Source organism: Etheostoma spectabile, chromosome 19, assembly GCF_008692095.1.
Source record: "Etheostoma spectabile isolate EspeVRDwgs_2016 chromosome 19, UIUC_Espe_1.0, whole genome shotgun sequence".
NCBI classification, from domain to species: domain Eukaryota; kingdom Metazoa; phylum Chordata; class Actinopteri; order Perciformes; family Percidae; genus Etheostoma; species Etheostoma spectabile.
In genome coordinates, this window is record NC_045751.1 from 3,476,495 (window position 1) to 3,501,894 (window position 25,400).

At 39.1% G+C, this 25,400-nt stretch overlaps 1 protein-coding gene across 3 annotated transcripts in view; it reads right to left on the reverse strand.

Annotated features, from left to right (window-relative positions):
• Positions 1-25,400, reverse strand: part of LOC116707280 (glucosidase 2 subunit beta) — a 124,151-nt gene that overhangs the window by 15,298 nt on the left and 83,453 nt on the right. For 2 of the 3 annotated variants that reach the window (XM_032544571.1, XM_032544570.1), the window contains 3 exons: positions 23,595-23,664; positions 21,896-21,985; positions 5,251-5,322 (listed from right to left, as the gene is read on the reverse strand). In XM_032544571.1, coding sequence (XP_032400462.1) covers positions 5,251-5,322; positions 21,896-21,985; positions 23,595-23,664 — 232 coding nt within the window. The remainder of the gene's footprint in view (positions 1-5,250; positions 5,323-21,895; positions 21,986-23,594; positions 23,665-25,400) is intronic. The other variant, XM_032544573.1, reaches the window with a different exon arrangement.

The following is a 25,400-nucleotide window of genomic DNA, read 5'->3' on the forward strand; positions in this document are numbered from 1 at the left end:
AGGTTGCTTGAACCTTGTCACATATTAGTAGGACAGGTGGTGGGCATCACGACAAATAGCAGTAGACATATGAGTTTGTTAATCCAATCATGTTATCACAGACACACAACATGCACTTCTTATTTCTTCGTCAGTTATGACTCTTTTGTAAGTTGTAAACTCTTCATACTTGTATGCACATAGACTGTGCGATGTTTCACTTGGCAAGTGTTAAACATACATTTGCCGCAGAAATGTAGGCAGAGTCCTAAAAGTGAGTGATATCAAGCTGAAAACAAATCAGCATTGTGTCAGCTATATGAGGTGTGACAATAACCGCTTACAAATAATTACTCAAAGTTTTTGGGAAATAATTCATTTTCATGCAGACAAGATTAAACAAACAAGATACAACGAATTAGTGAGCTTTAGAGGTGCTTTTTTTTTTTTTTTTTTTAAATTTTGGAAATCGCCAGTCTGGCCGTTTCATCCTGCTTTCAGTCTTAAAGCTAGCACACACACACACACATATATATATATATATATATATATATATATATATATATATATACATACAGTCCTTGTGTACAAATTGACCTGAAGTGCCGCTGAAATATATTTCTAATCAAGATTTATTTACAAGAAATGGCTCATTATAATCCCAACAGCTTTTGTAATAATGTTTCAGTGCAAAAAGAAACTGTCAAAAAGTATTCTGATATTTACAGCTTGGTAAAGCCCATTGAGTCAATTTTTGCAAAGACATAAGTGTTGTCGCCTTGTCATATGAGCTTCACCTGTGACTAATAATGGATCAATTAGGTCTCAGGTGTGTATAAAAACAACCCCAGTACACTAGACCTTCACATCAACTGCAACTAGACATCTGCAAACATGCCTAAGATTCACCCTGAGACTAAAGTTTGGATTATCAAGAGGCTGAAGACCAGATCCACTGCTGATGTGGCAAACACCTTCAATGTGTCTCAGCGTCAAGTACAGAGGATTAAAAAAACATTTGAAGACACTGGAGATGTTTTTGACAAGCCAAGGTCAGGCAGACCCCGCAAGACAACTGCTCGAGAGGACCGTTTGTTGGCTCGAAAATCCAAGGCCAGCCCCCGTGTGCGAGAGATCTGCAGGGTGGAAGGCAACATCAATAGTCTCAAATACCAAGAAATCTTAGCTACCTCTTATATTCCCAACCATAAAAGAGGCCAAATTCTGCAGCAGGATGGTGCTCCATCGCATACTTCCATCTCCACTTCAAAGTTCCACAAGGCGAAGAAGATCAAGATGCTCCAGGATTGGCCGGCCCAGTCTCCAGACATGAACATCATTGAGCATATGTGGGGTAAGATGAAAGAGGAAGCATGGAAGACCAAACCAAAGAATATTGATGAACTCTGGGAGGCATGCAAGACTGCTTTTCTAGCTATTCCTGATGACTTCATCAATACATTGTATGAATCCTTGCCAAACCGCATGGATGCAGTCCTTCAAGCTCATGGAAGTCATACAAGATATTAAATTTGAATCTCACAGCACCACTATTTAATTTACTGACATATTTTAGTATTTGTAGTAAATTTGTTCAATTTATGTATAGGCGACAAAACTTTTGTCTGGCCAAAATTTGACCTTTCTGTCTTGTTTAAATAATAAATCTTTTTTTAGTGAAACTAATTTATTTCAGTGCATTAAACATCATTTGGGAGGGTTTTAGCTTGTCATATGAGGTATTTCTTACACCAATTGATTAAATAAAAGTCAGGTTAATAGCAGGTGTTTCTACAAAATAGAAAAGCAACAAGACTTTTGTCAGGGACTGTATATATATATATGTCGAACAGAACAAAACTGCAATAGCAAAGAGCAGCAGTGGTCTCTAGAAGACCCTCACTATCCATATCCGAAAGATACTTAAAGAAACATTTACTCAACGCCACCACAAACCTCAGCCTCAGAAATGAGCAAGTTGAATCAAATCCTGTATCTGTCAACAAACATTATGAGCTTCAACACATCATTATTTACTATCACTATTAGCACAGACACTCCAGTTGTGATATTTCAGAAAAACACGTCAATATTATGGAGGCTTGTGGCAAATTGATGTAACATGCCAGTGACAAAGGGAGATCAATGTTCTGTTTGCATGTCTGTGTGTGTGTACATGTGTTTTGTTTTTTTCCTCAAATGAAATGCCAAGTCAATGCTTTCATGTTATCTAAGCTCATATATAACATATATTAACAAGATGATAACAAACAGCACATGATTTACATATGTGTGAATTTCTTTGTCATTTCACGTGGACTGCATTTAGTAAACCCTGTTTTTGCTGTCCTGTCATTGTACCCACCATGTCTGCCCAGGGTGGGAGTGGGTAGTGGGGACATTATGAAGATGGATTACGCTGTCACATTGGGATGGTGTTTGTCACAATGCAAGCATTTTCTTCTACTCTATTATCATTATGATGGCTGATGTTATTGTTACAATAGCCATTTCAGGAAGCGGTTGAGCTGCTGAGACCGAAAGGCAGAAAAGCTAAATGGAAAACGGAGACATTGGAATTCAGAAGGTGAATATGAGTTGTATAATATCTACATTTACAGATAATTGGGAGCATACAGTATGACTACTGTGCCTTATGAAATCTTTATGGCTATGTGTGTGGCCACAATATGGAGCAGGCAGTTACAAAAGGAACTGTTCCCGAGTTGATTTATTGTTCCTTAAGAACATTTGTAAAGTTAATGGTCTAAGGCCAACTATGCTGCAAAACCAAGCATGAAGGAAGGTTAGGGCTAAGGGAACAATTTGAACTTTTATGAGCCTTGACACACTTCACACACAAACTGAGTGCTGGGCCATGAGCCATAATCAAAAGTCAGCAGCAACACTGTCTATTTAATACTGCAGAAACGCAACATAACACATCCAAATTAATCAAAATGGTACAAGCAAGTATTACCATTGTTTTCCAGCTTCCCACTTTCATTCACATGTTAATACTGTTTCTCCTTCTCTCTCCCCTCGACTCTATCTCACATGGTTGTCCTTTAGGATGCTGGAGCAGGTGTGATAAATGCTGCCGTTTAAATCAAAGCACTCCCCTCTCCCCTCTCACCCCCTCTGGGGAGAAAGAGGATGCCTCCATGCAGATTGATATCAGGAGGCCCAGCCATATCCAGGAAGGGCTGACTGATGGTCTGTCTGGATAAAAAATGAACTTTTTTTCCCCAGCGTGCAAGCTATGATTCATGTACCTCCCCTCCCCCTCCTCCCCCCAAATCATTCCACATATATATTCACTAACACACTCTCTGGATACAGGATAGTACATTGTACGGTGTTGCACCACCTGTCTACACCCAGAAAATACCAATATGGTGTTTGTGTTTGCATGTGATCAAACAAAAACTAGCATTATTTATCCGTTAATGTAAAATCCAACATTCTTCTAGCCTCTCTAAGGAAAAATATATGTTTAGTATAGTATATAGTATGGCCATCCACAATATTTATGTTGCATTCAGTCCTATCTAAAACATTTCATATGGAAAACATATACATTACTTTCTAATTGAAATCATTCTTGCCAGTTCTGTTTGGCTGCAATTTTGTTCCGAACAGAGTGACCAACTCACATGAGTCGGAAACGTGTTGGACCACTGGTTCTGTTTGGTCCTTCTGCCCTTCCATACCATCATGAGTGACAGGCAGACAGAAGCGCTGGGGTTACATTACTCACAGTTAGCATTCTGTTCTTCCTTTTTCCTGCGCTAAAAACATGGTGAAGCATTGCACTTTCCGCTCCAAAAGTGAGTGGGTAGTGTGGGAGGTGGCGGTGCAAAAACAACACAGCCCTGCTTTAGATTCCAATTAATTTGCCATTTGAAAGCAAAACTACATGTGCAGAAAGGGGTAATTGCTAATGAATTAACATTTACAATGACACTTTTGTTTTGACACTTTGTCGCTAATTCTTGTGGTCATTTATGCCTTTACGTTGTCTGTTGTTAGTCTTTGTTCCCACTTCAACAAAACAGCACTGCAATTGAGTCCTCCTCTTTGGGGGGGAAGTTGCACCAAATCATAAAAGCTTTTTTTTCCTTTTCTTTCAGAGAGGTTTCAATGTCGATGGAATGGTTTCTATAATTGCACCCTATGAAAGTGCCGGATCACTGACGGTTAGTGGAAAAGGACAGCGAGGCAACATCCCGTAATTATCACCTCAAATCTACAATTCAAAGAAGAGAAAAGTAAAAAAAAAAAAAGTAAAAAAAAAACACAAAAAAAACATCAGTATGATGTATACTTTTTTCTTGATCTGTTTGACAGTGATGTTACAATGATGAGAAGATGGAAAAGGTAGATAATAGAAGCAAAACTCAGCAGGTAGAAAATAATCAAGATCACATAGTTGACCAAGAAAGTTACTGTTATACTATAGATAATGGTTTTACTGATTTCTTAGAGCAACTTCACTTCAAATCAGTACGCTCCTGGAGAAGAATAAAAAAAAAAATGCCTAGTGACATCTAAAGGTCCGTTTCTATGATGAATGAGTGGCATCTTTAATAGCACATAGGCATTTCAATACAAACCAATGTCGGTAGTCGACACAGCAATCCCAAGGGGATGGTAAAAGGCCAGAGTGTAATCCTTTAGATGAAATTGAAACCCTTCGAGGCAGAGGAAATACAACCACAGCAGTATATGAAATTTGCCCTTTGCTTGTCATTGATCAAAAGGTATTAAAACTATAATAGAGATATTTTAGCGATTGATTAAAGGTTGTATGAAGCCTAACAGAGATTGAATAACCATTTTAAAAAATCAATAGCACAAATATTGGTCTTAGTGTAACTTCTTATGAGTACTGCAGCAATGATTAAAGAGCTGTCATAGGAGTGCTGTGGTGGTAGTTTTTTCAGGTCCATTCATGAAATGAAAAGTGCTGTCATGTGAATTTATCTAATTAGTATAGATTAAATAATTTGAAAAGTATTGTGTGGTGAAAGACCCAGAACAATGTTTTCTTCATATTAGAAGTGTGGATGTGTTCTCCTAAGAAACTAAATGTCACAGCATTAGTACACAATGTGTCCACAATGTTGTAAAGCTCTTTGGAAAAAGTTGGCCTCGAATTAGGTATCGTATTTATAATATTTCTATTGTCTCTGACATAAGGACAGTAGGCTGGTCATTGTTTGGGATTTTAACAATGGAGACTAAAGAGGAGGTGATTGAGGTACTTACCCTAATGAGACCTCTGTTCCTGCCGTGCTCTTTTGTGTGACTTTATTGAACGGACACAGGGTATAAGTATACCTGCAGAGGGGAAAAGAACACATGTTAGCACATTTATTACAATTAGTATCTCTGAGCTCACTCGTTTTTTCTTTACAAATTGTAACTTTAATGGTTCTTTATTAATTCTCATGCATCTCAAGGCTGTCTTTTAGCCTCAGCAGGGTTTTTTTTTAAGCAAATAATCTTTGGTAAACCAACTTTAGCACCAAACAACATAGAGACAAAGTTAGCAAGTAGCTAGTGAATGGAGCAGAGCATTTAGCGGCAAAAGTGCCAGATATTTCCCACAGGAGTTGGTGGAAAACAAAACAGAGATAAAGTAAATATTGGATTTACATTTGCCATGTGGCCAGAAACTCCAAAACAGTGGGTGGGTAAATAGGCAACTGTGTGCAAATGCATTAGCCAACAACAACTTTATAAGGTAATAGCATGTCAATGTTGTATTTCTGCTAAATCCATCTATTGGCTAAAACAATCAATTAATCTGTTTTTTATTAAGGCCTCAAAAGTACCGTATCAGTCAGGCTCTATGGAAAACAAAACGTACATTGCAGACAAGCAGTGGTTTACTAAGCAGAATTATTGAACAGTGAGAGTCAGTCTAAGCTTAGTGGCTACCTACTTGGACAGAAGATTGACAATGAGTTACCAGTGACCCTGCCACCAACAGCTCTTCTACTAAAGCAAAGAGGAGTCTAAAGGAGTTAGCAATTAGTCCAGACCATCACTAATGTACTTGCTGGGGATAGTGCTAGAGAGTAGAGGCACGATCACAAGCTCCAGTAACAAACGGATCAAAGACCTTAATGGTGAAACCGATAGAGAGAAAGGCAGTCAGGCTTTCAGGGAGGGAGATAAAAAGCTGTAAAAAGCAAGATGAAAGAAAAGAAAATGATGAACATAAGAGAAAGGGGGATAGTGGGAGAGAGGTAAGTGATTGGCTGCCAACTCCTTTTGCTCATGCACCGTGTTTGTGGTTTGTATTAAATGCTTCTCATCTTCGAGACTTTCATTTACCGTAGGCATTTATCCTTTCATGTCTACTGTATGTTTCGAGGGGGATGGCCCTTCCCCCATCCGCCGCATATAAGGGCAAGGAAGAAAATAACAGAAGCACCTTTTTTTGTCTGCAAGTAAGCAGTACAGCTCGGCGTAGAATTAAAGATATCTCACCATCAAAAAGCCTATTGAGAATCCATTGCCCCTCCAAGAAATTTGACAATGTGCAGCAAGGTTCTTCCTGGAATTCTTTCTTATTTATTTGTATTTTATTAGTTTATTTTCAAACTTTACAGCCGTGCTAGCAGCAATGTCTGTCTGTCAGTAGATTGGGCCACCACAAGAGAAATCCTATCGACTTTGGTGACCCCTGATTATTTTCTGTATTTTCACTTATCCAGTGAAATATCAGACCATTTACTTGATGGATAGACACAATATAAAACATTGTCCCCAGAGGAGGAATCCTAGTGACTTTGGTGATCCTCTGAGATCCCTCTTGGTTGACATTTGTGGTGTTGAGAGAACTGTCTAAAAATGTATTTACTGTATTTCCATAAGATTTGGTACATCATGGTCCCCACAAATTAATTGTTATATCTTTGCTGATCTTCTGACTTCATCTGAGAAAAAAAAAACTCTCTTCAGGATATAAGAGCTAAGACTTGGTTAAGCTGTCCTTGACCTCGTCAGGGACACTCGACACCCTCAGTTCACTCCAATTTAGCAGGACACATACCTGAAGGACCAATTGAGACCTTACGTAACTGCTGCATGGTAGTTTAAACAGAATTTGAAACTCATCCGTGCTTTAGTCCAAAAATGTAAGATGCTAAACTTTTTCTCAACCAGAACCTTTAAATGTGCAATTGAATGGCTGGCTTTATAGTCACTAGATTTATCAAATTTGTAAAGTTGTTTTTTCAGCGACAACACCCCTGTATGTCTGTACCTCTCATCCCCCTCTCTCTTACCCTCAAGGCAAAGCCATCCATCCCTGCCCACTTTTGCTGACACGCCAGCGCTGCACACACACACAAAAAAAAAAAAGCTAGGCTATTTATGAGTGAGGGCACTGCAATCTGACCTTGGATGCTCGCCTCCATGTGGCAGCTTGTGAGAAAACAAAAGCAGGCAAGGCAACACAGAAAATGTGTCGCTGGGTGAATTCTTTTTTAGGAGAGATTACAAATGTCGAGCCCAACATGCGGACAGAGGTGCAGGTTGATTAGCTGTCTGTCTCTGAGACAGACACTTCACATTCCGCCGTCTGCGTTACATAAATGGGACACAGCAGAAAGGTCACAGGGACATTTATACAAACTGTCCCCGGCTATCCTTAGCAAATGCTCACAGTGTGACACGAAGGAGGAAATATCCGCTGAGATGGACGGGCGGTGACAAAGGCTTTGAGGAGACGAGACTGACAGCGATGGAAATAAGAAACAGCCAGAAGAACAAAGACAAAACCAGAGGAAAGGGGAAGGCTGAAGCATAAAAAGAAATAAAAGTGTGCAAAAAGAGAGTGGGAGGAAATCAGAGTGTGCTCTTGGTGACGCGGTGCATATGAATCACCAACTGAACGGGCCACGAATATGACAGATGATGACGTGCAGCAAGGGGAACACTGGGTGGAAAATACAAAGGATAAGAAAAACGAAAAAAATAAAACTTGGTGGGTCACCGATCAAACCTTTAACAATAATTAGAAGGCTATGATGTGCAGCAGATCACAAAATGACAACAGTGGTCCTCCCATTCGGGTCCTGATCGCCACATGGTGTCTCTTTTTGTCCTCCGCGTTCAATCTGTCACCGTCTGACAATGCAGCTCTGACGCTAGCCTTTAGAAGTTTTTACCACTGTGTCAATCACTGACAGATGTTCTTGGGCCTGAAGGTACACAGTTACAGAATAAATATCTTAGATGCAACCACTTAGCCCCTCAGGCAGTTCTTCACATTTCACTGGCTTGGACTACAGGTTCACTTCATTTAGAAATCTGATTTCTAAAGCAAATAGTTCCAAGTCAGAGTTTTTCCAATTAAAGTTAATGACAAATGGTAATAAAGCAGCAGTCTTTGTTTTCTAGTTTACTGCACAAGATGTAAAAAAAATAAAAACATGAGGAAAACAGCTTCAAGGACCTGTTAAGAGATGATTTCATAGGTTTGTTTAGACTCCTCTGATGTTCTTACATTTTCTCTAACTGTTCTGTTTACAGATTTCCGTTTATTTATTTTTTTTGCCGTGTACAATGTAACTAAAACAGGCCAAAACTACAAAAATAATACCCAAGTTGTTAAAACCATATTTGCTATTTAAACCTTACTTACTCACTAGGGTTACTTGTAAAAAAAAATAAGAAGAAAAAAGACTATATTTATTTCTCAGTCCACTGAGATCCAGTCAAGAGATGGAGAGAGACAGCAATTAAGTTTCCCACTAGACTGCTATGTGACGGTGTGGGTGGAGTTCATTGAGGGTGACAAACTGCAGTAATGTCAACACTAGCTAATTGGTTCACAGGTAACACTGTGTACACTTGTCTGGCATGCCGGAGGTCAAAGGTGACTCCATACAAAGCCATATAAAGTAACGTGGCTAATTGTTAAATAGCGAACCTAAAGTAAAACCAACACTGTTCATCTTGATAGCACAAGGCAACCTTCAGTCACACATTTATTTTAAGTGGAATGTGTTCAACAGCGTCAACATTGCATAAAAGGTTACTCTCGCTAGCTTTACTTGATTATTTAGTCGTCTTTATGTTGATGATATTTTAAGATAAATTATTTTCATCTTTAAATAAGTTACTTACCCTAGCATCTACCTAATTTTAATGGAAAATAAATTGAATTAATATAGACATTTTGTCTGGCTCTTGCCAATTTATTCTCTTGCTTCTGTTATTCTTGTTATTTCGTTATTGGCATTCCGACTGGTAAAAGGTAGCACAGTGTATGTACAGAAGAGAGGGACTGTCACTACTATGACATTGCTATTAGTTGTCCATCGATAATCTTGTACAGTACTGAAATCAATCAAATCTCAAATCAAATTCAGGATAGATTACTTGGAGATTTCAGGTAATTTTGGGAAACCCACTCATTTTTTTGGCAATAGTTAGATGAGAAGCTTGATATCACACTTCCTATCAGGTAAATATGAAGCTACAGACAGCAGACAGCTTAGCACAAAGAGTGAAAAAAGGGAAAGCCGCTAGCCTAGTTTAAAGTCTCCATTGGTTCCCTGGCATCCTCACATAGACTCTAGGATGTCCCCACACCTGGGAGAGGAATAGGTCTACGCATTTCACAACCTCGTTTTTAAATTTAAGCTTTTTTAAGGATTACACAAACGAGACGCAACATGTTACTTATTGATCTTAAGACGCCCTGAAAGGCAGATTTTGTTAACTTCAACTTGCTGTTTTCTCCATTTTCCAGTATATGTGCTAAGATAAGCGAGGGCTGGCTCTACCTTCATATTTAACAAACGCGTATGGACGTGTTATCAGTCGTCTTATCAAACTCAAATAATAAGAATATTCTCCAAAGTGTTGACCTATTCCTTTGAGAAGATTTGGCACTGCCATTAAAAGAGAAACATTTATTAAGTGTGAACATAGAGTAGCCCTACAGTAACTAGACACTTTTCTGAAATCAAGTCCACTCACTCTATGTTGTGAAGGAGTCTTTTTTAGGAATCATTTAATGCTTTTACAGAATCATACATTTTGTTAGGTGGAGAGACATGATAGATGTTGTTCTTACACACCACGAATAAATAGTAAATCATCTGACCTGCTTGTAAAGGAAGCAGGGTTTTCTTCTATTTCCCTGAAGGGATCAATAAAGTACTCTGATTGTGATTCTAGCGCCTATCTGTCCTTTAATCAGCAGACCCAGCATTAAGACCCTGTGTCAACAAGTCTTTGCTGAAGTGTCTTTGGTGCAGCATTACACATTTTACAGCTGGTCACAGTATCAACTCTATAAGTGATTGTAATGCTCTGTTTACTCTAAACCACAGTATGAAGTCCACACTAGCAAACAAACAGCTATTCTGGATTATGCCCCTTACTGTAAAAACCTGCATTGCAAAATGTGAACATTAAAGGTTCCTTGCCATACATATTTCATTACTTTCTGGTAATGTCTGAAGTTCTACCATGGACTCTAACATTTTTTGGTTAGTGTGGTATAGAAAGCCTGCAGGAAGACTGAGCTCGATTTGTGCCAGTTCTCATTAATATTCAACAAGCTAAGCTGCTTGACTCTGATTGGCAGCTAGCCAATGAGAGCCCGGCTATCAGTATCCTTTACCCAGCGCAACTGGGCGAGCTCATGAATAGTAATGAGCTCAGGCAACATGACGTCAGACTGACCAGCTTTTGTAATTGATTTGCCTGATTTCTCTTCTTATTTCTTTTCAGTGGCTAGAGCTGACAGAGGAGGTAGCAGTTCATTTTCACATTCACCACATAACACAGGCACATATGGACCAAACATATTTCAAAAAATGCAATTACAGACAGTTTTGTGTGTCAGGGCACCTTTAACATACTGGATAAGAATAAAATGGACACCTGGAAAAGGGCCTTCCCTGACTAAACTTGGATAAGTGCTGATGAGGTGCGTTTTTTTTCCTCTTTCAGTCCAAATTACAAAAATGCAGTTAGTATTGCCTCAACCTATTTTATTGTGCTTGTTTGTGTGTCTCGTTTCAGATTTTCTGCTGTTTCACTAGTTTAACGATAGCTTGCAATGATTTTATTTTATTTTACAGGGAATCAATATGACATCAGAAAGAGCGTTCATGTGTGTTCATACAATATGTGTTTTTGTATTATGGAAGATTCAGTAGTGATGTATTTTAAATGACTAATCAAACCTTGTTAAAGATTTAACGTTGTAGTACTGAGCTCCTATTCACGAACATGCACATACAAGAAAAAAAATAAATAAATCACTTGATACTCCTTTTGCGATTTTTGTGACTGACATTCATTATAATGTTATAACTGTAGTTAGCACTTTTGGTAATTTAAGTAATAAAGAAGAGGCCTATTCTTATTTTAGGAACAATTGCCTTGTGGTACTACAGTAGACATTTTTAATAAGTGCTTTTAATATAAGAGCATCTACAGTAGGAGAAACAGGTGGGAGTTAGGCCCTTTGATTTATGTCTCGGTGGTGAAAAAGTTCTGCAGTGTTTGGGTCTCTCTCCTACAGCAAAATTACAAAAGTGCAGCCGTGATCTGAGCTTTACTTTTAGCAATGGTTGGTCAGCTCATCAGGCCTCAAGTGGAATTAAAGAATCAAATTCCAATACTGTAACTAATAGTAGAAAGACTATTTCAGGACTTTCACAAGGCATCATGACCATTGTGAGATTGGGTCAGTAAAATTTACTTCACTTGGTAATCAAGTTGAGAGTTTGCTGGCAGCCCAAAGACCCAATGACAGTTTATCCTTCTAGAGCCAGTTTAAAAGAAAACATACTCAAAGAAGGCAATTTTTCGGCTTACCTTCATTTTCCACATGGGGAACCACAAATTGAAGTCTGAATAAAATGCTATACATTGTTTTTACAATGAGTCTGATTGAAGTTCACTTTCCTGACAGCTTATCATATTTTGGCCTTGAAAATCTTAATGCAGAGCCGAGAGTCGGTGTATAAGATATATATTTTTCTTTTCTTATTACGCTTCGCTTCAGAGAAACAACATGGACAGGGAAGGTGAACGCACAGCAGATACCTCTTTGCCACATGAATTACCCAGGGAAAAAATAGCAATGCAGACCCAAAGAGCCTCTCAAAAGATGCCTCAATTTATATGCGGAAAATGGGAAACAAAGCAAGCCAAACTTGAAGCCAATTTAGTTTTTAGAGCCATCACTAAGGGCAATGAGGCAAATAGCCTGTGGCAGATCATTTAAAGCTGCATTCTCCCTTTCATCTCTTAAGATGTTAACATTATTATTGCTGCTATTTTGTTCTCGAAAAAGGTGAAGGTTGAGGCGTGTGGAAACTATATAGGCAGTAAGAGACAACAGCTGGTGTTTATGGGTCTGAAGAAATGCAATGAATTAAATTATAGAATCATGGTGCTTCAAAAGTATTAGCATATATATATATATACTGTATATATGTCTTTTTATATTACTACATTGATGCAACTATACAGTGGAATTAGATTGTATTGGCTGTAGTGATATTTATTCAGGGATTGAAAAAAGGTTTACATATTCTAAGTTGAAGTTTCTAAGTGATTATCAATAATATATATAATGTCAAGGATCCTACGTAGGTGTGGAACAAGTTGGCTCAAAATAATACTTTACACTTATTCTCCTCAAAGGTGTTAAAAGAATTGCTCAAACACTAAAATGTGTTCAGAAATTACTTCAAAATAACTAAAGGTGATAATAGAGTTCCAACATTAAAAGGGAAAAGAACCAAGCCAATAATCAGAGGCTTTGAAACTTGGAGAGTAACTGTGAAACATCTGTTCTCATGATATTTCAGCTCACTTTAAAAATGTCCCTTTGGCCCAATTACCAAAAAACAGTTGGTACAGCATTATGAGGATGTCCCAATCTCACTGTTTCACCTGTTGCCATTTCCAAAATATTACTTTAAATACTTGAATACGCAACACTTTGTGGAACTATACAACAGAGACAAAAAAAGATGTGGATTATTATGACAACTACAGTGAGGGAAAACAGTATTTGATCCCCTGCTGGTTTTGTACGTTTGCCCACTGACAAAGAAATGATCAATCATAATTTTAATGGTAGCTTTATTTGAACAGTGAGAGACAGAATGACAACAAGAAAATTCACGGTTTCCCAGGTGTCTTTTTTACAGGTAACGAGCTGAGATTAGGAGCAAATTCTTAAAGGGAGTGCTCCTAATCTCACCTCGTTACCTGTATAAAAGACACCCGTCCACAGAAGCAATCAATCAATCATATTCCAAACTATCCACCATGGTCAAAACCGAGAGCTCTACAAGGATGTCATGGACAAGAATTTACACCTACACAAGTCTGAAATGGGCTTCAAGACCATTTCAAAGCAGTTTGATGAAAAGGTGACAACGGTTGGTGCGATTAAATTGCAAATGGAAGAAACACAAAAGAACTGTCAATCTCCCTCGGCCTGGGGCTCCATGCAAGATCTCACCTCGTAGAGTTACAGTGATCATGAGAACAGTGAGGAATCAGCCCAGAACTACACTGGAAGATCTTGTCAATGATCTCAAGGCAGCTGGGACCATAGTCACCAAGAAAACAATTGGTAACACACTACGCCGTAAAGGACTGAAATCCTACAGCGCACGCAAGGTCCCCCTGCTCAAGAAAGCACATGTACATGCCCATCTGAAGTTTGCCAATGAACATCTGAATGATTCAGAGGACAACTGGGTGAAAGTGTTGTGGTCAGATGAGACCAAAACGGAGCTCTTTGGCATCAACTCAACTTGCCGTGTCCACATCATCTTCACCACATCAAAGTGTCGATGGACGGGGCCATGTACCGTCAAATCTTAGGTGAGAACCTCTTTCTTTCAGCCAGGGCATTGAAACTGGGTCATGGATGGGTATTCCAGCATGACAATAAGCCAAAACACACGGACAAGGCAACAAAGGAGTGGCTCAAGAAGAAGCAACTTAAGGTCCTGGAGTGGCCTAGCCAGTCTCCAGACCTTAATCCCATAGAAAATCTGTGGAGGGAGCGGAAGGTTCCAGTCGCCAAACGTCCGCCTCAAAACCTTAATGACTTGGAGAAGATCTGCAAAGAGGAGTGAGACAAAATCTCTGGATTATTTTGTCATTCTGTCTCTCACTGTTTAAATACATCAACCATTAAAACTATAGACTGATCATTTCTTTGTCAGTGGGCAAATGTACAAAATCAGCAGGGGATCAAATACTTTTTCTCCCTCACTGTATGTCTATGACTAAATATGACTTTGCTTTCCAAAACGTCATCTCATCATCTGAAAGAGATCTCATCATCTTTAAAGAGAGTAATTTTCAAAAGAAACATTTACATCCTGTTTTCTTTCCCTGCGTGGTAAACATCTGGACAACATAGCAGAAATGGCTTTCTCAGGTTGAGAAGATGTGCTTTCTTTGACTGTTAAGTATAATTCTCAAATAACTTGCTCCAATTTACACCATACCATTAAACTGGGTAAACCCCGCCCACTCCAACGACGATTGGCTTTCGCCCGGAAGCTCGGTCTGGAAAGATGCATGTTTAATTCTCCCACTTCAGTTCCCAATTTTGCGGAAACCAATCACGAGCTGGCTTATCTACCTATTGGCGGGTTTAACACGATGACAGTAGAGAAGCGACCAAGCAGCGTCTTGTTTACATTCAACATAGCGGCCACCGAACACCACCAAACGCAGTAACCCATTGATGCCGCTGTCGCTTCTACGTCACCCGGATCGTTGGTCTGATTGGTTGAAGGACTACAGAGTCATTTGAACTATGCCCATTGGTCACGCCTCTTGTGCAGAGAAAATACAGACCAGACCAATGCTCAATCTCAAATCTATTGATCTTGGCTCGGTCTGGTGATAGCCAGATTACCATACCATCGCCACGCCTCAAAACACACATTTATAGATGTCAAACAAACAAAAGGTTTTGGCCCATTACAGGGCAGAAAATGCTTGGGGTAACAGGTTAGTAGATCAGAACCGTCACAGCTATGCTAACGCAGACCTGATTGTGTCTTACAGGGTGCAGAAGATTGTGGCTCTTTTTACAACTGGTATAACTGTGTTCGTGCAATCATACTATGTTTATAGTGTGTGTATTACTATGTAATATGTTGTGTGTAACTATTAAAAAAAAGAAACTGAAACCTTTAGCGAACTGAAACCTTTGACTCAAAAATTAGATTTGGGTTGTAGCTTAAAACTGATGTCAAACATTGTAGAAGTACATAATGAGCTTGGTGAGAAGCTGCAGCTTATTGAAGTAAACTGCACTAGAAACTACTCAATATAATACACCATCTAAAAGAAATATATTTGTCCATGTAGGATAGTAATTACACTTTTGCTGAAATTATTACAATTGCAGAATTAGATTAGAGATACATTATGTTCAACTCACTAGGAAGTTAAGGTTGTCACAGCTGGAACTGCAAATGAGACAGCAGGAAAATAAGTATAAGATAAACACGGTTTAACACGGAATTGAATTGTTTTACAGCAAGACACTTTGCTGTCTCTCGTTTAGGTATTAATAACTTAACTTTATACTTAACGCTATCCTGGATCTCTCTGTTAAACCGCGGAATAATTGTATTGTTTGTTTTAGCAACAGGTTCAAACCAAATCCCTCAGCATAGTAAGGAAAATTACTGTAACTGTCAAGCCCTGTATTAAATTCCTTCAATTTTCTTTCACTGATGGCAGCAGTGACTTGACAGTGACCTTAAGTTACTTTAAACAATCCTATTCATTCTTCGCTCTGAATGCTGAATTTATGGGGACAATGTCAAACTACAGACTCACATATTTTTCTCAGATGGCATCACATATTTCTCATGATATATATAATGTGAGTTATACTTTGTCTTGCACTTAACAAATAAATTTGGTCTCTTTTTATAGGTATTTATCAGTAGGATACAGTTTTTCAAATTACAAAGGGGTATGTTTTGCCAGTTAGATATCCAGAGAAAAGCCTTACATGGTGACAGTAGAACAACTCACTGGATTTTTTTGTCAGCGCCTGCCTCAAGACGAAACACTGCAGTTTAGTTATCTGCATTGCAAACAAAAAGCACTAAATACAAAAACCTTATGTCCAAGCTTATGTCCCAGGTACTCGTCCAGTCAGCCTAGCTGACCCTGACACACATTATCACAGACAGGTGCCACTGTTGTCGTTTTGTTTCCTGTATGAAGAAGAAATTAAGCAGAATTGCAGCTGATGTCATTTTAGCTAGGTTTTGTGTTTTGGAGGGTTATGTACTCTCTGAATAAAGTGTATTTCCTATGTAATAAAAAATATAACTTGAGCTGGTACAGTACTAAGAAAGTAAGACAATCTTGTCCTAAAAAAAAAAGAAAGATGATTATCTTGGCACTAAGTCACCTCATTTTGAATTAGAAACAGGTAGTCCTGGTGACAAGATGGGATAGACAACAAATCTCTTATAGGTTGACCCAGACTGTTTCAACACAACCAACCCACAGATACTCTGCTCACTGCCCACTTCTCTGGTTGGCAGCATAACAAAGACTGATGAGATGTGGTGATTTTATGACCCATGAGTCACACAGACACACACGCACCCTCAGTGCCAGCACTCAGGTCTACTGAACCAACGGAAAGCTCCTGCTACTTCAGATGGCCACCCCCGCTGTGGACTGGGCAGACTCTCCACGTGCTTTCGGTTGCTTACAGGAAGGACCAACATCTTGACAGCCAAAGGCTTTGTTGAATCACAATTGGGTGAGGGAGGCAGTGATTCAACAGGAAGATAAACTGACTGTGCTCTTCAACACGGTGTCTCGGAAGAAATTAGGTGGACCGAGACGTCTCCAATTTTTTTTAAAGGCATGCAAATGCACATACAGTATGTAGCTTCTTCCTCTCTGCCATAGATCCCCATTGCTGTCATTTTTGTTTGTTTTGAGTCCGTGGCTAAAAGCCATTATCAACAAATGCACTACTTACACCTGTTTGAATGAATGAGTGCACGGCTTTTTTGCAAAATGAAACTACGCTTATGTTTTTTTGTGATTCATGTCTTCAGTAGGATCCAGTGGGCTTTGGGCTGTCAGCCACACAGAATAAAAGTCCGACAGTATTGAGAGACAAACTAACACTTTGGCATTAGCTCACAATAATCACAGACATCTTGAAGCAGGTGAATGTAATCTTTCTGCCCCTTTTTTTTCAGACAAATGACCAAACATGACCTTTTGAAGTTAATTGAGCATGAGCAGCTCATTAAGAGTAATGCTAAATTTCATGCTTTAATTTAACAACAGTGTGTGTGCCACATCTATCATAATTTGAAAGCTACTGAGCGTGACAAAGTGCTCATGCTCTAAGGCATGGACCTGCATAAACAGCTACTGCAGCACAACCACTTATTTCAACAACATTCCAATTATGGTTAACCAGGCCCTCTGCCTTTCTGTCCCCTCAATAAACTGGGGCAAACATGATTTTCAATCCATTTGTGCGCACGCATGCATTTCTCGGCAGTTATCTGTGGTCTGGTTTGATTTCTGGCATTACATTAACTAATAGTAAAAGGCCTTCATGTTGAAACTGGGTACTGTGAAAGACTTAAATCACATTAACAATGTTTCATCATTTATTCTAATTTCTAGGAAAAAGGACATGGCAAATGCACTAAACAACAATACCAGGAATTTTATTTTTTTCTGACAAACACTTGCCATCAACAGGCAGACAGCAACTATCTTATAGGATAGTATTCATGGCACAGCTGTTATAAAATCTACCACTTATATGGCTCTTCATTTCCATGTTACACTCATGACAGTCAGCAGACACATCTAGGACTCTGCATCATCCGCCTTGCTGTGGTTTAAATACAATTTCAAACAGCTCGCTCCAGGCTATCCGGATGGTGTTTCTTTCTTCCCTAAAAGAACCCATTGCACTGGTAAGGCCATGTGATGTTCTACAGACAGTTGGAAGTGTCACTTGTGCTGCGTGATTCTTCTCTCATCTCTGTCAAAGCATGAACCACAGTGGCGGGCGTGACTCACTGAAGTGCTGTACTTTCTAATGACACGAGAGCGGAGGCTGAGTCAATCTGACCTGACAGTCTTGCATAAATCACGGCCCTTCAATTTAAGTTGCTTTGAGGAGTGTCAACAAATCCACAGGAGGAATATTAGACTCCGCTGTAGGTAGGGACTCCGCCTCTGAGAACTCATTATAGGGTGACTCCCTTCATGCTGTGCCAGGCTGTGTTGACTGAATTGCCAAGCTTATTTCTGATTCACTGGCAGACGCCTGCCTTTTAAATTCCCGACTCGTAATAAGGGCCCACCAGCACCCTAAAGACCATTTCAGGGGAAATACATGAATTTTAAAGGTGAGCTTTAACAGCACGAAAGTGATGTAATGTAAAAAAATAAATAAAAAAATGTCACTCTGGGCAAAAGAGAGGTGAATTAAAGTATAGAATAAAGGCCATTAAAAGATAATGCACAAAGCACAAGCTCCCTCTCTAAGCTTTTATTCATGTTGTTTATGGTCTTTAGCAAAACTGATGAGAAGGCAATGTTGACTGTGCTACCACACAGCATTTAGCTTCTAATCTTGCCGTTAATCATTCCACTTGAAAGTGTTCAACAACAAAAGGCAGGGTTTTTTTCCCCCTCCCTTTGAAATCAAAGTAATTCTATTTTCTCCCTGGACAAACAGGAGAAGACTTCAAGCTCCAGTTTGCAGGAGTGATTCACACCATCAGAAGGCAAGGCTGAAGGAATAACTCAACAAAGTGGTGCAGAGAAAAGAACCCTCCTTTGGAAATCTGAGCTGGCTCCTCAGATAGAAATGAAACACGTTTTACATTAACATGTTTGGCCTGCAGTATATACGAGTAAACAGGAGCAAATCCAGTTTCTGTGAATCACCTAAAAATGCAATCAGCTCTTTCTATTTCCTTGCTCCATTAGGGCTGTCTAATACACACAGTTACTCCATACGTGTCATTGTTATCAAATGATTCTTAACTGGTAGGATTTGAAACCTTTTGTTTGCCAGACCCCACAACCGCATCATTCAATCATCCAAACATGCACAGCTATTATTTATATTATACACAGCGTTTCAGTAGAGCAAACTTTTATGGCTCCAGGCACTTTTCTCCAATATTGGCTGCAACTCCAGAAAAAAAAGGAGAGAGCAATTTAATCAAAAGAGAAAGATCTACACATCAGGGAGGGCGAGTGTAAGCTGGTTTGAACCGATGATCAAGAAGCTGGACAGAAAAGTGTGCGATTCTGTTCCATTATTGGAGAGGAGCTGTAGCTCTGCTAGTTTGCTACTTGAGGGCATGGGAGGGAGTGTTATAGAAAGCCGTTGGTTTATGTGTCTGTCAATGTCATGTCTTTTCAGGATCATGGTTGATGGCAAACAGTGAGGATAAAGGGGGGCAGGGAGGGGAACTGGTACATTGCTGAGAGGGTGCTGGTAGGTCAAAGGACCTTCAACTGGGTTGACGCTAGTGGATATTGTGCTCTTTGGCCATTTCAAGGATGAAAAATAACATGGATCGTATGATACCAATAGGCTAGGAAAGAAAGGTACCAGCACGCAAGACAACATACTGTAGTTAATATTATTCCCCTTAGTTAATTTTGGAATGCCTGTCATGGCTTCCTTTTTCTCACAACGGCCAGCTGTGTGAACATACTTATACAATGAGAGGCGGTAAAAGGGATCCGATGGCTACAAATATGATATCGTGCTAAAAGACTGAGGCATGTCCCAAGCAAAAATTCAGCATCTGTGTACAAGACAAGGAAATAAAAGAGCAACATTGTTCTTGCATTGCAGAGAGCGTAGAGCTAGTTAGTCCTGGTATTTTAAGTATTATCGGGAAATTTTAAAAGACTCTTGTTTCATCCTCCCGTACCCTGTTTAGCTATTTGGACAAGGATTTGAGCTTTATTGTTTGTATTTTCAAGCCTAATGTTTCACTTTTAAGTTAATTACAATAGAAAATGCTTTTAGAGTCAGGACTTACCGATGTTTTCAGCAAAAGTAAAGCTATCTAAGATGACAAGTTTGGCCCGGGTTGTTGAAATATAAACTAAATACAGAAATACAGAAAATAGCAGGACAGCTAAAGGAGCTGCTAACATTAGCATAAACTCTGCTAGCCTCCAGCACCCCCTACAACTCAATGGGGAAATGCAGTAGATGTATGGATTAATCTAACCTCTAACCCCAAAATGTAGTTAGCTAACGATAAGCTGCTTGGCCTGGGAAGAAATGCTCAGTTACCCCCATGTAAGCTAGTTAGCTGGACATGCTAACATTTGCAGATAAACACAATGTTTAAATACATTCTTTTGGGTGGACTAAAAATAAAAAAACACCATCCTTGTGGAGAAATCTAAGTTTAACAGGCCTGGAATGCCTTGTATGATTGGCCAATCACTGTTTTACATCTGCTTATGTGCCATTAACCCATTATTGTTGTAATTTCTCTGGCATACTCTTAAAAAGCCATCCACCACTTCTGTTTAAACCTGTGAATTTCTTCATTTCGAGCCTTTTTGTCATTTCCAGAAGTAAAGGACGATCAATACCATAGGAGCCAGCTCTCCATCGCTACATCAATTCAATTTTCAATTCAATTTTACTTATGTAGCGCCAAATCACAACAACAGTTATCTCATTGCGCTTTTCATAAAAGAGCAGGTCTAGACCGTACTCTGTGTTATTTACAGAAACCCGACAATTCCCACCAAGAGCAAGCACTAGGCCACAGAGGCAAGGAAAAACTTCCTTTTGAGAGGCAGAAACCCTGAGCAGAACCATGGCTCAGGGTGGGCGGTCATCTGCCTCGACCGGTTGGGGGTGAGAGAAAGAGACAGACAGAGACAGAGAAAGAGACAGAGAAGAGAGCGAGAGAGAAAAAGAGAGACATGGAGAATTGTAGCAGAGGCACATCATGCCATTGAAGCATCTTGCAACCAATGTGCAATATTGTTATCTAACACTGTCTACAGTAAACGGCTGAGCTTGATTTTCCTGGCTTATGTACAAGAACGGCAACTTTCCTTTTCAGATTTTGCCTCCTAAATGGCAAACTAAGCAAACAAATCACACTGGTGTGTAAGGGCATGGGAAACCACTGATTCCAAGGATGTCTAAAAAATGTATTTGCAGTGCAGATTTCAGTGCAGATCGCAGATAATTTTCTTTCAAAACTGCAACCACCCACAGACTTCTAAAGCTCCAGCTGGCAAGCAATCCTGAGAAGAACAGATTCTACCCCAGCAGGGGCCATAGGGATGCAGCGGGAGAGAGTAAAAGAAGCTCATTCTGTTGATTAAATTTAGTTGATTTAGCTGCTTGGCTTTCTCCAGGGTGACTTGGAGCTTACAAATTATCAACTTTAAATGGTGGCTCATTTACTGAGATGGTTCACATTCGCTACAGATAGAATTTGTTTTAGTACAGTTGCTCAAAATAAGAACCAGCCACTGGTTAATGTATTGATTTTTGTGATGGTTCCTTGACACTGTTTTAATTTTCTAAGCAGTAGTTTTTATGGCTATCTGCAGTGCACAGGTATTGCACAAGTAATGGTTTTCGGGGATTTCCATTACTGAGTCGGCATAACTAATAAAAACTTCATCATATCATGAGAAGTTTGTCAAAACCATAAAAATGTCTTCTTCTGCCAGTGTGTTTTCATAAAACCTTATAATGACAGCGTATGCATTCGTATGCAACCACACATTACTAGTTTCCATATTAATGTCAGGCATAAATAATCATATAAATGGAAAAAAAAGTAATAAAAATTCCATCAGTACTTACTCATATACTTTCAGCTTGTAACACTGACTGTTCAAAAACAGAAACTCCCAATCTGTTCCATAGTCTATAGCCAGCTTCTTCCGGAGATCACTGAGGAAACCAAAATTAATATAGATTAAACGTCATGCACACTTTAAGCTGTATTTTTATGGAATTGAGTTATTACTGATCTGACACCATGCCAAATTTTACCCAATTACATCTGAAATAACACTGTTGGTAAAGTTTAAGAAAAATAACAGCAGGTATTACAAAAGGTTTTAAAATATGCCTTGACATAAGTTATGTAATGGCATTAATACAAAATCTGCAGCATAACATTGCAAAAATGCTCCTTTCAATATGTGAAACAAGAGTTATTGAACGTTTTGGGTGTTGGCCATTTGTTTTAAGTCCCCGACAAGCTGCCTTAATAACTTCTAGATGACTCTATCCGTGCTGACAATGTAGCTTTATTTTCTTTGCTGCTTTAAGTGACTTTCTTTTTGTGCGGATCAGGTGGCTCTTTAAAGCCCATTTCTATGCAGTGTCTCCAATTATCCAAGCTAGTCTGCTTTTCTTCACTAATCGCAAATAAGAGAACCAAGCCCTATCTGCACAGGCCCTTATTTCCATATTCATATCCAGAAATGCTAATGGGGTTAACAAATGTTTAGAGAGGGTGACTGTTTTCGCCTGAGGTTGATACGGTAGGGGGGCGTAGGGGGGGGATGATTCAAGGCCAGAAAAGCAATGCAGGGTGCTAACTGTGTGAATGTGATTCTTAGTAGAGCAGGGCTCATAACATTCATGCAATCCAAGTCAATTTTTGTAGAAATGACCCTTTACAGCATGCTAAAGGCTTGTAGTAATAAGATAAAAACTTTAATTTAATTTTAAGTTCCAAAAGGTATGAAGATAAAAATGCACAGATAAAGAACATGCGGGGAGTGGAGGGGGGGGGGGGGGTAATACTCCAACACACATACATGATAGTGAGTTATTTGACCATGAGAAACTGAGGCAAGGTGGACAATGAAGAAATAAAGCAACTGAAGTCATGCCAGTTACTTTTCCCTCTTTCGACTCATACATTGTTGGGGGGGGGGGGGGGGGGGGGGGATCTTGACCTTTTGGTGACAGCCATCTCTGTGGCCGACTCTCCTCTCCGCCTACTGTAATGAACAGTGTGCAAGCCTAAGGACCACAGTAGCTACTTATCAGGTATTGCTGTAGCCAGCTCAGAGCTCTGTGAAAACATCTGAGAGGGAGCAAACGCATGTCACAGGAATTCTCACCCAAACCTGCTCAGGTTTTTTTCTTTACTATAATGTTAGGAAGGAATTAGAGGCTGAAAAGAACAATATAGAATTAAATATATTTAAATTTCCCCAAAAAATTTCAATAGAGAGTTTTGAGGCTGACAGATTTTCTGGGTGGAAAGTGGAATAGGCCCACCCACCAGAGCACAGTAGGCAACCAATAGCGTTTGTTTTTCTTCATTAAAATTAGCCTTAGGTAGAACACAGTGCAAATTCATTACAGTGCAGAAGGATAATCTATTTTAAGGCCTGGTTACATACCATGCCACCCTGCTTACAATAGCAATCTGAGAAGCTAATGCATCGTCCACACAAAGTGCAAAATGTTAAGGATCTAGCCACAAAAATGTGACAATGGAAGCTAACTTGTGCTTATTTTTTCTTTATTCCTCCCTTACCTTATTTCCATGTTGACTGTCTCATAGGCTTCTTCTACCTTCTTCAGATTGGTAGCCTCCCACTCTGCAGCTAGACAAAACAAAAGGTCACACAAATTAACAATGTGGAGTTGTTGCATCTCAACAGCTGCGTGTTGCCAAACAGTGGGCACTTAATATAGGCTGTTATATCTAGGACTGGGAGAGGAGCGAGACTGCATATAAACAGAAAAATGCTATTTCCAGGTGTGGTAACTGCCGAAAAGCCTGCAGGCTTATTAGTCTCTTTGCACTGACAACTGTGTTAACCGAGACAGAGAGAAAAGACTTTAGATGGAGTGTGAGAGATCTGCAGAGGTGGCCACAGCGATGATATGTTTGTCTCTCTTTTGACACACTAGTATGTTCTGAGTATGACAAAATGTCAGACTAGTGACTAGGAAAGTGATGTAATAGTTCAAATGAAACATAAAGGAACTGTAAGTATATGTATAACCCGCAAACCTTCTGGCTACTTGATGAATTTACATTATTCACTTCCTTTTTAGGGAAATATCTGGCTTTATTTTAAAGCTACAATAGAATAGATCCTTATTGTCATTGGTTTCAACAACAAAATGCAGTAAGGAGCTCTCAATATAACCGTTAAATTATAGACAAAACTGAAATAGTAAAATATAAAAAAACAAAATGGATGATTTAAAAAGTAAAATATAAAAAATGGAAAATTTAAATAGTAAAATATAACAATCAAGATAAACACGATGAATTTATTAGGGGTGTGCAAAAAATGTCTATCTGAATAGCGATTCACGCTCTACCAATTCCAAATCGATTCATATTAAAAAATGAAATGTTGTTTTTTTTATTGTATGTCTACTGCCATCACATGATAGATAGATACTGTATTGATCCCAAAGGGAACATTCAAGGTCTCAGCAGCTTACAGACATCACAGACAACAACATACACATTCATCAAAACTAACAAAATAACAAATAAACAAATCCACATGAATAATATGGATATGAATATACATACATACATACATACATACATACATACGTACATACATACATACATACATGGGAAAAGTAACTACATTTACATACTGTGAATCAGTTTCTTTTTTTTTTTAATCAAATCGTGACATTTTCTAAATCATACACCCCCCTACGTATTTACATACATTACATAATGTTATTGCAAAGCTAAATGTTCCACTGTCATCACTAGCTAGTTGCTAACCTTTTCTCTCTGTCATTTAGTGTTGGGCAGGTTATGTAATGTGTAGTGTCAGTTTTTCAAAGATTTCTAACTGAAAACTAAAACCAAACAATGAGTTGCTGATAAAAGTTGCTAAAACGCTCTCTGTGGGTTGGTATCTACAAGCAACTCCTCTGATATCAATATTGCCATGTAATCAAATGGAATTGATCAAAATAGTATAAGTGAAGATTTAAGTCCCTTATCAGCAAAGAGGCAAAACATTTGCTGGTTCCATCCTTCTCAATTTGAGGGTTTCCCCCTTAACTATTTCATACCATTGCATATTTAACTTGCGTGTACAACTACACTTCTTTAAATGGCATCCGATTAAGCCACTGGTTATCTGCTGTGGAGAGAGAGGCTGACACAAAAGTAAACGGAAGCATTTTATAGTGAAACGCGTTGACCGCGTTGAGGATTACACATGACCAAAGAGGCTGAAAACTTGAGGAGAGAGTGCCGACTCCAGTTTAATTGTCTAGTGCCGACAGACCTCAGGATTTACTGGAGTTTCTGGAAGTGGACAGGCTCATCTCTGTCTGCGAGGAAACTCGGAGC